This window comes from Cryptomeria japonica, chromosome 1 (genome assembly GCF_030272615.1).
Source record: "Cryptomeria japonica chromosome 1, Sugi_1.0, whole genome shotgun sequence".
Classification (NCBI taxonomy): Eukaryota; Viridiplantae; Streptophyta; class Pinopsida; order Cupressales; family Cupressaceae; genus Cryptomeria; species Cryptomeria japonica.
The window spans coordinates 494040084-494054625 of record NC_081405.1 but is presented as its reverse complement, the minus strand read 5'-3'; the positions used below and the strand labels follow the sequence as shown (position 1 = coordinate 494054625).

Sequence of the window (14542 nt, the reverse complement as noted above, 5' to 3'; positions counted from 1 at the left end):
CGGCCATATACTTTTGGTGCCAAGGATAGGGTCAGACCTATATATTACAAGTTACATATGAGTCTCCATTAGTTGCAAGTTACATTTAAATTAATCACAAGTTATACACAAGTGGTTCGCCCAAATAGGGCCTGCCCCAAATTAGACTCATACAACTGAGATATCCAAATGCCAAGGCCGACAGGCCACTTGGCATTTTGTGCACTAGGTCAGCCCTATAAGGGATCCGACCTAGCTACACAACAACACTCCCTCTTAGCTAGGGAGGATTCTTTCTGAATAACCAAGTCACATAGTGACTACCACCATGGCTACTCCCATGAATAATATGTTCACCATAGCTACTCCCAGAGGGTAAACAAGCACATCATGGAATTTCTTCCATGACACCCACCATACCTACTCGCAGAGGGTGGGCTCACCATGCCTACTCGCAGAGGGTGGAAGAGGGCTTTCACCTCAACCTTCTCCCAGAGAAGGGTGCATTACCACCATGCCTACTCGTAGAGGGTGGAACGAGGGCTTTAATCTCAGACTTCTCCCAAAGAAGAATGCATCTCCACCTTGCCTACTTGCAGAGGGTGGATCCACCATACCTACTTGCAGAGGGTGGATCCACCATACCTACTTGCAGAGGGTGGAACGAGGGCCTTAACCTCAGACTTCTCCCAGAGAAGAATGCATCTCCACCATGCCTACTCGCAGAGGGTGGAACGAGGGCTTTCACCTCAAACTTCTCCCAGAGAAGAATGCATTAACAAGGGATTGAACCTCGAACTTCTCCCTCACAGAGAAGAACTCATTAACAAGGGATTGCACCTCGAACTTCTCCTCACAGAGAAGAACTCATTAACAAGGGATTGCACCTCGAACTTCTCCCTCACAGAGAAGAACTCATTAACAAGGGATTGCACCTCGAACTTCTCCCTCACAGAGAAGAACTCATTAACAAAGGCTTTCACCTCAAATTTCTCCATCACAGAGAAAAATACATTAACCAAATCTTCATGATGACGTGGCTCCCTCTAAAGCTGAAAAACAAGCTCCCTCTGAAGAACACAGGATCTACATTCAAGCGGTTAGGCTCTATAGAAGGAACCCGCTCTGATACCATGTTGATTTTATGGTAGTGCTCGTTAACCACAGGCAAACATCAGATATGTTGCCTTCCCAACCATAGACAATAAGCTCTTATCGTCACCCCCGGGCACACTATATGTCCTCGTGTTATTGAATTCATATCTATTGATCCAATCATGACCTTGCATATATATGAATCAATACCTCCTAATAGACCTCAAGTCGGCCATATACTTTTGGCGCCAAGGATAGGGTCAGACCTATATGTTACAAGTTACATATGAGTCTCCCTTAGTTGCAAGATACATTTAACTTAATCACAAGTTACACACAAGTGGTTCGCCCAAATAGGGCCTGCCCCAAATTAGACTCATACAACTGAGATATCCAAATGCCAAGGCCGACAGGCCACTTGGCATTTTGTGCACTAGGTCGGCCCTAGAAGGGATCCGACCTAGCTACACAACAATAGTTGGGACATTACAAACATGAAGGATTTACCATTCTTGATGACTTGATATTTGTCAACCCTCCTATAGAAAACTGCCTTGCAGTCATACAAGTATTGACTGGCCAAGATGACACCAAACACATCAAAAGGAGCAACATCAAACATTGTTTCATCAACAAAGTTTAAGTCCAACTAAAAATCTTAGTTTGTATTGCTTATTAATTAGGATGCCAACACCTTCCTTGACCCAACCCGACCTATAAGGTTTGGGATATTCAACAATTTTAGGGCCTAATTTATGCACCAAATCTTCTGTAACCAAGTTAGCATGAGAGCATGAATCAAACAAGCATTAATCTTAACATCATTTACATTAACCTTCATATTAAACAATGCTTCTTTTGCAATCTTACCAATCCTTTCAGTAGTGCAAGTAAACGTAGAATCCTTATTAGAATTACCATCAATTTCTTTACCCTCATTAGAATTCCCATCATGGTACCTCCCATGGATTTCATAGTAGACTGGGCACCCAAAAATAAAATGCTCCTCAGATTTCCTCCTAAAGAGAACAAAGGCCGCATAGCCTTTCACTCCATGAAATATGGTGGTCTATCTCAACATAAAGTTGATGGGAACACATCAACTGTCCAAGGGTAATCATGAGACCAATGATATTGAAGATAGGTGGGCCGAAGTCAAACAATAATCCAATCAACAAGCTGTAAAAAATGGTTATCATAAAAAGCTATCTTGGGGCTAAGTGAAGTCAAATGGCAGGTCCAAGTGACCTAGATGTACCAACGATAAATGTCCTCTCTACTAGAGTATTACTAGGTTACTAGGATAAGGGTACTTTTGTTGCAAAAGCTTTTCTCTAGATCAACAATGTTCAATTCAACAGCTAATTGATTAAAATTCTATAATATAGGGAGGTTGACTTGCAATAGAATTTTAAAGAACTGGTCCATATAAAAGACCAAAATCAAGAATTTGTTTTCTCACTTGATATATCTTCTAATAATAAATTGGGCATTACAAATCCATGAAGCGTCTCATTTCCATTAAGTGTTTTTTCTTGTTACAAATCTCTCTTCATTGGCTGGAATTGGATTTATACTTAAAATTTTAAAACATGAGGCATGATTTTTGTTCAAAATCAGCTTCCCTCTTTTATCTCATGTATTTACCCTTATCCAGTTACCTAACTTACCTTATAATTACAAAAAAAAGACTCTTTAGATAACTTCACTTGTATCCTCGAATGTATAAAATTGAAGTCAGGAAGACACCATAATCAAGCCTTACAAAGTGGTGTTTGCAGACAACCTGCAATGATGTTGCAAGTATGCATGATCAGTTGCACAACCATTCTAATTTTGGCCCATTGATTACTGTCGTATTTATGTTAATGTCAGTCCCATAAGTGTAAACAATTGAAAGTTGGCAAATTATAGCACCAGATTTGAAACACGGGAATAATATGAGTAAAGCATGGAACAACAAATTAGGGAACATGATTTTGAACCAGGAAACAATGATGAGCATTAGGCCGCACTACCATAATGCTTGTGGCTGTTAAGAATAATTGGCATGAAAAATATAAATATTCCTTCTTTTCGGGTAACAGCAACAGCTTAACCATTATTTCTGGCACTTAATAGGATGTGATGGAATGCTAACTCTCATTGAAACAGAAATTTTCATCATATGCCTTGGCAAACAGAAGGAAAGTAATCTATAACATCAATTGAGCTGAAACATAAAAAATGAATCATAGAAACCCTCAAACATGACATCTTGCACCATTTATATCAATTAAATTGAAATTTATGTAATTGAAAATGCACATCTTCTTTAAAGGAATCTCTAAATATTTGCATGCATACCTGAGCTTGTGATCGGAAATACATGAATGGTGTATATCGCAAAAAATTGGAAACACGAGAAGTATATATATCTGCATATCTACAAAGTAAAAAAAAGAGACAAAAATAAAGAGACATATACCACAAATAGAGAGGTAGAAAATTTTAAGAACACGCACATGCAAAAGAAGCAAAACTTTTAAGTGACAAGAAGTCGCTTACTTCTCAATTTGCCTTGTAAGATGGCTCTTATCCCACAAACCAGCACGAGAGAGGTAGCCCCACCTGTTGGAAGAAAACAGTAACATATTGAATGTGATGTACAATTACCACTGAAATTATTTAACCATGAAACGACTACTTATAAACTCACTTATTAATATAGACTTCACACAAGCACAGAAACAAAGATGTACTTTTAAAGATAAACGAAACAATTCCTCCAGCACCCAAAATAAGATAATACTAGTGCACCCATAAGAAAGACTCCATATAGGCAATCCAACAAGCAGTGATCTAATCTCTAAGAGACTATTTATCAGGAAGAGAGTGAATATTATATGACCAACCTACATTAGACAGGTGTGAATCCAGTTCCCTAATGTCAAGAATGCAAGGTGATCAAAACTCATAGATAAATGAGGGAAATCCAAAAGCTCTAAAGAGTTATAGGCATCACAAGAATACAAAATCACATGTTTCAATAGATTTGCAACAATCTAATTACCATCACTAATTCTACTTGAGGTTCAAACACATCAAATCTTCAATATAGTTGTTTTTCATAGATGTATTTATGATAGACAAGATTTAGCACATGATTGATTCTCCAGACAAGTTACGGATTTAACAGCCAAAGCAATCTCAGTTCCTCATCAACTACATATTTGTACAGAAAGAAAGAAAGAAAAGGAAGAACAAACTTGTTAATGTGTCCGTAATGAACAAATTCGTTCAATGACTGCAAAGTACTTGTGAAGACACCACTAATACTGGTTTCTCAAAGTTAAACACCCATACAGAAGAAAAGAGATCGCTATAATATAAAATACACATAGATTTAACCATCAAAAGTTTAAATTGAAAGTCATGAAACTGCTATCCATGGATGTAAAAGCAAAACAAAATAGTAAGTTGGTATGGAGGCAGATAAGGGGATGGAGGCAGAGAGAGAAAGAGAGAACTCTGATGATTTAACAGAAGCATACACTAGTGTATGTCACGAAAAGAAAACTGCCATATAGCATTACCTTTTGTTGAAATGCTCTCCATCAGCTTCTAGCATAGGAGCAATATTTTTATCAAGTTCTTCCATAACAATAAGGAGTTTCTGCATATTCTCTGTAAGTTCCTGTTCATTCATCTCTGTTGCATTTCTAGTCTGCATTCATTACATCTTTTCCTTAAATTAGTAAAGGCTCAAAATCAAATATTGCAACCATACAAAGAATTCATTAGATTTGAAAACAAAAAAGTAGTCTTCATTTAACCATAACAATGGGGCAAATGAATAAGTGCCTTTGCAGAGAACAATGTTTAATATCTTTACAGACCCTTACAAATAATTTAACAAAAAAATAGTAACCTAAGATACATTCCTCAGAAAAATCTTATCAAGATACTCATCAGAAGACTTAAATGTCAAAAAAGAAAGTGCAAAGGTCATTTGTTTTCTTCTCAGACAATCACAGTGGTAAGGTACAAATGGAGAGAAAACATCAGACAATCCAAAATTGTAATATTTTTATGTATTTATCAAATCTTCAATCAAGCTACTATGGAAGGCTAGATGTGCAATTTACTGTTCTTGGATAGTTCAGTTTTCGTGACAGGATGCACCTAATTGACTGCACTTTCCAAACATTGTTTAGTACAAATATATTTCTATAAAGTTATTGAAAGGAAAAATATTTGATACCGCATTGCATTTCCAAGTCACAATACACAAATCATCATTTTGAAATCTGTCTTATCCTAATGGAACTGTTTTTAAGGTAGTTAACACTAACAAATACTCTAGTTTTAGTATATGAAATGTTAGTGTTGTTTAATATTTATCGGAAATGTGACTGAGATCACCAACCATTATAATCTTAACTAATTCCTAAGAATAATTTAAACAAAAACTGAAAATATGAAGAAGAGAAAAAGAATAAGCACACCTCATCGTATATGATGTTAATTTGGTAAACTCCCAAGTGCATTACCTGTGCTGGACGCCCTCTAGTCCGTCGTTGTAGAGCTAGACGCAATTGATTAAACACATCACCAACTACTTCCTTCTGATTCATAAGTGCTATCAGTTTTTCTCTATGATCCTTGCCACAGACCAGTGCTGTAAACTGCAGATATGAATAAACTAACTTCAGCATTAGAAAGACATAAAATGTAGATACATAAACTTACATGTCCAGAATAAGTCACATGGAAAATTAAAGAAGGGCATAATTAGATCTCTTATTGCAAAACAAATTCCATTCACATTGTTCATGCCAATATCCTCTCTTCCCTGTTACAATTGTGTGTCAAAATATCCAACCATGTATATCTATGAAAATTCAGCCACAGCCAAAGCTAATTGTATCATTCCTTAATCCTATTGAAGGCAGTCCAGACTTTGTGATATCTTTGAGAACAAATCCTGAATTATTTTTGATGAATATAACATCGCAACTAATTTCAGCCTGATAAAAAATTGTAGCTACATTATTTAGATAGCTACAGCACATTCAATGAGATAAGCCATTTTCACATTTTCACATTATTTACACAGCTACAGCACATTCAATGAGATAAGCCGTTCACATATTGGAAAAGCTAGGCATAATCAAAGGATGCAAATTTCTATCACTGTTTTAAACAGTGACTAGGGTTTTTGTTAATGAGTTAGAGAAGTTTCTGACGTAAGTTATAAGCTTTCCAAATAAGTTGGACTCCCTACAAAATGGGCACTCCAGATAGAGAGAAGAAAAAGTGATTTCATTTGAAAAAAATCTACAGCTACCACACTTCTCCTACTGAGTATAAAGAATTGCAATTAATGAAACAATTTTCTCATTTTAACAATTTATAAGATAGTGCAACCATCAAAGCAGTGAAACTAGGTTCACATTACAAGAGAACTCATAATTGAAACATGCAGCAATCAATACTGCATGTTTAACTCCAGACTTTGTAGAAAACATACAGCACAATCAGACCACCAAGTAAACTGGTTTTGCGGCCACTGTTTTTAAAAAAATTATTTCAAAAACAAAGAAGACCCCCTCTTTAGAAAACTGGAATAAAATTAAAGTAAGTAGGCTCCACATTTTTGTTTTGGTATCAGCATTGTTCACATATTGGACACTTCTTCTGAAATCTGGATGAATTTCCAGATTTGGGTGGTCCACCAGACTGCTTCATAGACTTTTTCCCTTTATGACAAATGGTCATTGCATGATCCTCCTCACCATGTTCTTGTCTCATAGACTCTTCTTTTTGCAGTAGATTTACCAACTTTTCAAAACTAGGAGTTTTTTCTGTGACATTCAATGTTGTCACAAACACTTTATATCTAGACAGCAGTGCCTGTAAAACCATAATTGAGCTACTCGCCAAAAGCGAAAACTTGCCATGGCCCAGAAAAAAAAACTTGGTGAAAACTCGGGAAAAAACTCAGCAACTTAAAAAATTGCTTCAAAATAATTAAAATGCATTTTTTTTGCAAAATTCAATGAGGAGATGCATCCAATGAGTCACTAAACGAGTACACAAAAGAAACAAGCTGATTCTAGATATATTTTATTGATTTAAATGCAAATTGGGTACAAAACGGCATCCTCATGTGGAATGTTGATGGCTCAAAGCAAAATAGTAAATAGTTTTTGTAAAACTAAAAGTAAATACATCAATAGAGTTACATCTTCCTCTTCCCAGCTCTAGTAAAAACTAGGGGAGAGATAGAACTGGAGGGTCTAGTCCTAGGAGTTTGTTGTGGTTGTGCCTCCTCACTCGGCACGACTAACTGTGGCTCGATCTCCATCCTAGTTGTAGCTTTGCCTCTAGTTGCTCCTGACACTGGCAATGACTCCTCATCATCCTCATCCTTCTCAATGTCATCTAGTGTGAATTTAAATCCATCTCCCTCCTCCATAGCCTACCTCTCCAAATCATAGATGTCATCCTCGATAAACAATGGAGGTTGCTCTTGCGATGTCCAATCATTGTAAGGATCTATATCATCCAAATCAGTTGGACCAGTTGGTGTTTCCTCTACCTTCCTTTTGCACAACCGAAGATTATATTGCACAAAAACAAGGTCATTGAGGCTTTTTTGAGCTAACTTGCTCCTCTTCTTTGTGTGGATGGGGCCTTGAACAAGCTCCAATTGCGCTCACAACTGGATGAACTAAAGGGCAAATTTTTGGAGATTTTGGGTATTTCCACCCCAACTTCGCCACCAAGCATCTGCAAAATAAAATATTGAAGAGTTAGAAAAAAGTGAAAACATATTTTATCAAATTATCAATAGTTGTAAGTTACAACTTGTAACTTGTAAACTTGTAAATTCGAAATTTGTAGCTTGTAAGATACATGTGAAATACTCCAAATATTATACCTGGGGGTTGTTCTTCCTCTCTTGGCCAGCTCTGAAGAGAATATCTTACCACTTGCTTCCTCGTAATTTTGGAATTTAGCCACAATGAGGTCTCTCACCTCAACCTCAAGAATCATCCTCTAAATGCATGTAGTGAGGCCCTCCATTGCCTCTCCATTGGGATCTAAGTAAGAATCCCTGAACTTAAAACGAGGGTTGAGGAAGTATCCTACTGCATGAATGGGTTGGTGGAGCTGATTGTTCCACCTCATATCAATAATTTCCCAAATGGGATCAAATTTGAGGTTCTCCCCCTTGTAGTAATTTTTGATAGACTTCTTGGCCCTATCCATGGCCTCACAAACACACCCCATTGGGGTTTGATCCCCATCTACCAAGCAGAGAACTCTAACCAAGAGCTCTGACACCTACAATTGAAAAATATGAATTACAAAAAGATTAATCATTAAAGTTACAAATTAATAATGAGAGACCTGAATAAAAAATAAATAAATATTCAAGTTTTGAAGTTACCTTCACAATCTCTCCAACTCTTTGTGCAAATACGTTGTTGAAGACTATGCATGCAACACCCTCTCCTTCAGGCTTCTTTGAATAAAGTGAGTCTAGCCATGCTTGACTCTCAAACATTTGTTTCAAAGCCATCAATGCATCAAGAATGCTTTGCAATGTTAAGAAAATCATTGCAAACCTTGTGACAGCCGCTCTTACCAACTCTTTCCCTTGGGTGTGTTCCCTCATCAAGTGAAGAACCCAAGGGTAATTGTAGATGTATTTTGTGATCCTCCTTGCATCTTCTCAACTGGTGTCACCCAATCAAGTTTTCCTATGTCCTTCAAAAAAAGGTCAAAGACATGTGCTACACAAGGTGTTCAAAAAAGAGTGGAGGTTTCTCTGGAAGGATTCTACCTGCTGCCACATATGTTGCTACATTATCAGTTATTATTTGCATCACATTTTCAACTCCCACCTTCATGACAATTTGCTCCAACATTAGAGCCAAAGTTTCAGCATTGTTCACCTTGTTGGAGGCATCCATTGATTTCAAAAACACCATATTATTCTTGCAAGCAACCAAAAAATTAATGATGGTGTGGTTTTTGCCATCTATCCACCCATCAGAAAAAATAGTGCAGCCATATTGTTTCCATTCTTTTATTTGGTCTTCCACCACTTGTCTTGCCCTATCAACTACATTTGTGAGCAACCTACAAGTACAAAGTGAAATTAGGTCTTAGTACACAATTTTGATTAAAAAAGAAAAGAAAAACATTTAAACATTAAAACAAGTGGACTAAGTTACTAATCTCCCACCCAAGTCCTTGTGAGAAGGGGCCTTGTATCCTTTTCCCAAAACTATCGATGTGGTAACCAAATTAAGCCAATAAGGATTGTTTGCCACATTGAATGGGATGTTGTTTAAGTACCAAAAATCAGCACATGAAATGTCTATTTTCTCATGCACCTCCCTATTCCACCCAATTGCCTCTAATGATGGTTGTGCACCAGTTGTGTTCCTGTGCACAAAATAATCACCTATAGACTGCGGCATTGATGGTGATGCAATTGGTGCTCTACTAAAAGTAGCTGAAATGGTGGTCGAGGTGGTGCTAGATTTGCAGATACGTGGACCACAAAGAGAGTCCGCTATGCTTTGAATTGTTGCTTCTTCTTCAAGGTCGATTGGAGCACCTTCAAACTCAGCTATGGATGCTCTCATGGCTATTTTTACCCTCTCCCATTGCAACTTTTTCTCTTCCCCCGCTGCAAGTAAGGCATTAATTTCGCTTTTTATTTCCTCTATCGCCCTAGGACAACCTCTAGCATCATGCTTACTAATGCCTGCAAGGTGGTATTTGAGGCAATTTATGCCTCCATGAAATAGTTTTTCACATTTAATCAAAGAAACGAGACTCGGACTCGGCTCGGACTCGGCAAGGCCAACTCGGACTCGGACTCGGGACTCGGCGTCAGACTCGGCTCCAGACTCGGCTGGACTCGGGATAGTGAAAAACTCAAGAAATTTAGAGATTTTTAAATATTTAAAACTTGTTTCAGACACCCTTTATTGAATACACCTTAAAGACACAATAACATCATCAAACTCGGCTCATTTGATTACATACACAAGTATACATCAATCACATAAGCATAAACGCAAATTGTAGCTGAAGAAAATAACAAACATAGATATATAAATATTGTCAAATGTATACAATATTACAAAACTCATGGAATAAAAAATCCATGTCATCATATGATCATCATCAAATGTTTCATACAAATACCAAAGGTAAATACAACTACAAGTCTATGGCTCAGAGGAGCCTGCACCATCCGGCCCCAGCCCCCTGCGAAGGCGTCTAAGGTAGTTCCTAGATGATTCGACTGCCATAGCCGCTCCCTGTGACACCATGCCATGCTCACCAACATCAGGAACATCCGTGTCACTATCTGCCTCTGAATCTCCTGTCTGTGCTCGTGCTCTCCGCTCCTCCTCTGCCATGGCTACAGTCTCAACCTCTATATCTACCTGGTCGATCCAATCAATGTCAGACTCGGAGGTTAAATTTTCTCTACTTCTATCGACACAGTTTCCCCCATATTTTTCGACGGGGGTTTGGGGGCAGCGCCCCCAAGGTGGGGTCAAGGGGCAGCGCCCCTTGCGTGCTTCCTGTCGCGATACAGGGCGAGGTCGAGGGGCAGCGCCCCGCGAGGCCTAAAAAACTTATTACAAGTCTGAATTAGGGTTTCTTTGAGAGTCTTCCTTAGGGCCTGGTTTTGCACTTGTTGCTAATTAGGTCTTGCTTGGTGAGTATCATTCTTGAAGGTCCAAGCTAGGTCAAGTTGGTGAGTGATAAAGTCTGGAATGTCATCCTGATCTTCAAATGCCCTGAAATTTGGCTAAGTCTGGAATGTCCTGATCCTGAAATTTGACTAAGTCTAGAAAACTGAAGAATCCTCCAAAAACTAGATTTTGCAATATAACTCCTGGAGGCCCGAAACCACTCTCAAACATCCTGACAGTATATATGGAATATAACTTAAAGTAATCCTGACGGAGAGACCAAAATGTCAAATTTCGCCCTTCCAGAAAAACTTATTACTTTTTAAAAAAACTTTTTAAAATGTTTTTTTTTTGTCATTTTATTAACCCAGCCAGTAGCCGAGTCTGGGGCTCAGGACTCGGCGAGTCTGGCGATTTTGAGCCAAAATCGCCAACTCGGCGAGTCTGGCGAGTTTACTCTCCAGACTCAGCCGAGTCCGAGTCCGAGCCCCTGGGACTCGTTTGGCCTGACTCGGACTTGGACTCGCCGAATTTGGGCGATTTCGGGCGATTCTCGTTTCTCTGCATTTAATGCATATTACCTACCCAGATTTCGTTCTTTCAAAGGCATACTTCCAAGCCTTGTCTCTAGCACCTTTAGGACGAGTGCCTACATACCAAGATGGGCATGCATCTACTAACGGACCAAAACCTGAAGCTGAACCAACTGTAGAACCTTCTCTATTTGCCATTATAAATTAATGGTTAACCTACACATACAAAGTGAAAACACAAAGTTAATATTATAATAAAAAAAAATATCAAACAAACTAAATTAATTTAAATAATTTGACATCATTGAAAGTTGAAAAAAAAGTGTTAAGGTTAAAAAAAATTTTGAAAAAGTAGAGATTTTTTTAAAAACAGTGAAAAAATCAGTAAAAATTGTCAAAAAATGGTGTTAAATCTTGTTCATAGGACTCTAAATCAATTTAGACTACTTAGGAAAGGCCGTTGTTGATTTTCTATTGACCTAGATGCAAAAAAAGAAATAAAATGTTTTAAAAAAACAGAGAAAAAAAAAAAAAAATCAGAAAACCTACCTGGAAATCTGATTTTGCTTCGAAATCCACTTCAAATCAGCTCCTAATCAACTAAAATTGATGCAAATCATATTGTAGAGGCTTGGGAGGGTGTTTTCCCTCTTGAGCAGCAAAATAGAACCCCAAAAAAGAAATTATGAGTGACTTTTTGACACCACTGCCTTTTAGTTCTGCGCAAGCGAGTTTTTGGCATGGATTCGTTGAGTTTTTGCTAAAGCTCAGCAAGTTTTTAGCAAAAACTCAGCAAGTTTTTCCTGTGAGTAAATGGCAAGTTTACTTGCTAGGCCAGAAAAGCTCGGGAGTTTTTGACTACTCAGCAACTAGTCCATCTATACGTAAAACAATAGTTACTAGAATAGTATCGTCAATTGTTTCTCCCATTGCTTGTAAGGAAGCCCTCAACTCCACAATCCTTTGAGAAAGGATTCCAACTGTTCTCCATTATTCATCTTCAAGCCATGTAGCTGACTCTGCAAATTCAGGATCTGATTCTGATTCTTTGCCTCATATATTGTCTTGAGCTTATCCCATGCATCTTTGGCCGTGGACGAGTCTCGGACGAAAGGCTGGACTTCACCAGACACGCTAAACATAATAATTAGTTTTTTTTTTTTTGTCAGCTTGATCAAATTTCTTCTACTCATTAGCATCCATTTTATGTTGTACTGTGGTTTCACTGACCACATCCCAAACTTCTTCAAACTCAAGTTGAGTTTTGAGTTTGGCCTTCCACGCAAAATAGTTATTTCCGTGCAGTAGTTGAGAATCAGGAAGAAGAAATTTCGGAGAACTTCCTACCATTTGTTAGCAAGTTATTTTATCCTATTTTTCATCACTCTATTCAGTGATTCGCCATAGAGGAGAGGATGATATAGGAACAAAATTAATGCCAAGTTGAACAAAAACACCCTTGAACCTTATAAAACCCCATTATGAATCTATCCTACGTTCAAAGCAGACCATGGGTACTGAAATATTACAAACATGAATTCATGAAATAAAAAAGAAGACTCTAGGAGTATTATCATCTAACTAGCATGGACACAGAAACCTTTGAAGTATATAATGACTAGAAAAATTGAAGTGCATACTGACACATTTTCAACACTTCTAGAACTATTAAAATAGGAACTAGTCGCAACTCTTCTCAAGAAAGCTTTCAACCTACAACCTTATCAACAATAGAGATTGGCAAACTTCAGCTTCTCGAGGGAAAGCTGAATGAGGCGTATGAACTTTTCAATGAGGCTTTTGCAATTCTTCAAATCCATCATCTCCAATTTCAATACAAGAAATTATTCTTCCAAATTTCATTGATGAGGTTTCAGTTCCTTCATTTTCAAAATCAATTTTACTAGAAGATGTTTTTGTATCTAATAAGCCCCTTGTCCCTCAATCAATTATTTCACCAATACTACATGATGAAGAGGTAACAAATATGAAGGCAATAACTACAAGACCTAATGCAAGCACTTTTGAGTGGATTCGTAAATCCTTAGTCAAGCAGAGAAGAATAATGACATACAAACCTCTTAATTTGAGTGCAGTAACTAATTTATTTAAAGATGACAAAGAGAAGAAAGAAAAAACTTGAATACAGATAAGGTTGACAAAAAATGGATGTATCATTGTTGAGACACTTTTCCTTCTTTCAATAAGTGTTCAAGATATCCAAGTTGTTGATTTTCATGTTGTAAGGATGGATTTCAGCTCAAATACTTGTCAAGGAGATGTCAACATGCTGGAAATTGTCATATAAAACATCAATGAAAGACAATGAAGACAATAGTTTTGAAGGCTAAAATCATACAACTTCAAGAGCATAATGCATCTCTTACAACCATCTCCAGCAACAACTTTGTTTATGCCACGAGTTTTAGATTCTACCAAAGATAAAAAAAGACTGGATCAACCAGTTAATTATTGTAATGACTTAGAGAAATGGTTGGAAGGTGTAACTCAAAAAGGGTCAAAAACATTGAAAGAATTTGTACAAATTAATGGCAAAGGAAAATAATTGTGTTCAAGAGATTGATGACATTGAGAAGTGCATGATGGAAGTTCTTCCTTCCTACGAGAGTCCTGCTGACAAAATTAAGCAAATGATGGATCAAAAAATGAATAAAAAATAACAAGAAAAAGTTTTTTGCATGGTGTTAATGCATTAGTAGCTTCTGCAAGATAAGACTCTCTGAAAGATCCCTGATGGATCTCTTTTACCAATCTGCTGTAATTTTTATTTATTTAAATTGATTTTTCCTGCTTATTAATATTTTCTTTCAGAAATAGACAGAAGTTGCAGAAGGGTTGAATTCTTTTTGTATTTTGATGATTTTTCAACAAGTAAATAATGAAGTACAAGTACATGAACAAAGTACTGAAAATGAAGTTCATATACAGCCAAAACAAATTCGATTCAAGGCAGATTTCTGAATATAAAATCAAATATTTGACCAGATGAAGATTTCCAATAATTTCAGGAAGATTACAATCAGGAATAATTCCAACCTGGATGCTGAAAGAGTAACATAACTAGGAATGAAGTTGTGGCAAGATTCCAGCCCTCCAAGTGCTGCACGTGGGAAGGAAAGTGGCTGCCAGGTACAGCCGTACGGCTGCCAAGTACACCCAACTGGTTAGAAACCCCAAACCCCACGCTGAACTCTGTCAGAA

The 14542-nt window shown here is 37.4% G+C and overlaps 2 protein-coding genes across 5 annotated transcripts in view; both read right to left on the bottom strand.

Moving 5' to 3' along the window:
- The window catches only part of LOC131073494 (uncharacterized), a 112197-nt gene that overhangs the window by 10417 nt on the left and 87238 nt on the right, over positions 1-14542 (bottom strand). For all 4 annotated transcript variants that reach the window (XM_058009927.2, XM_058009929.2, XM_058009930.2 and 1 more), the window contains exons 13-16: positions 5607-5741; positions 4650-4780; positions 3622-3684; positions 3421-3499 (exon numbers count right to left, since the gene is read on the bottom strand). In XM_058009927.2, coding sequence (XP_057865910.2) covers positions 3421-3499; positions 3622-3684; positions 4650-4780; positions 5607-5741 — 408 coding nt within the window. The remainder of the gene's footprint in view (positions 1-3420; positions 3500-3621; positions 3685-4649; positions 4781-5606; positions 5742-14542) is intronic.
- On the bottom strand, positions 5748-11587 carry LOC131073496 (uncharacterized). The gene is made up of 2 exons (XM_058009931.2): positions 11373-11587; positions 5748-9207 (listed from the first exon to the last, which is right to left on the bottom strand). The coding sequence occupies exons 1-2, from the start codon at positions 11516-11518 to the stop codon at positions 8859-8861; spliced, it is 495 nt and encodes a 164-aa protein (XP_057865914.2). The 5' UTR covers positions 11519-11587; the 3' UTR covers positions 5748-8858.

Excerpts from the sequence above, each read along its gene's own strand:
- LOC131073496 (XM_058009931.2), bottom strand. The coding sequence starts at position 11,518 with ATGGCAAATAGAGAAGGTTCTACAGTTGGTTCAGCTTCAGGTTTTGGT. Across the intron at positions 9,208-11,372 it reads TTTGAAAGAACGAAATCTGG|GTTGCTCACAAATGTAGTTG; the intron begins GTAGGTAATATG and ends TTGTACTTGTAG.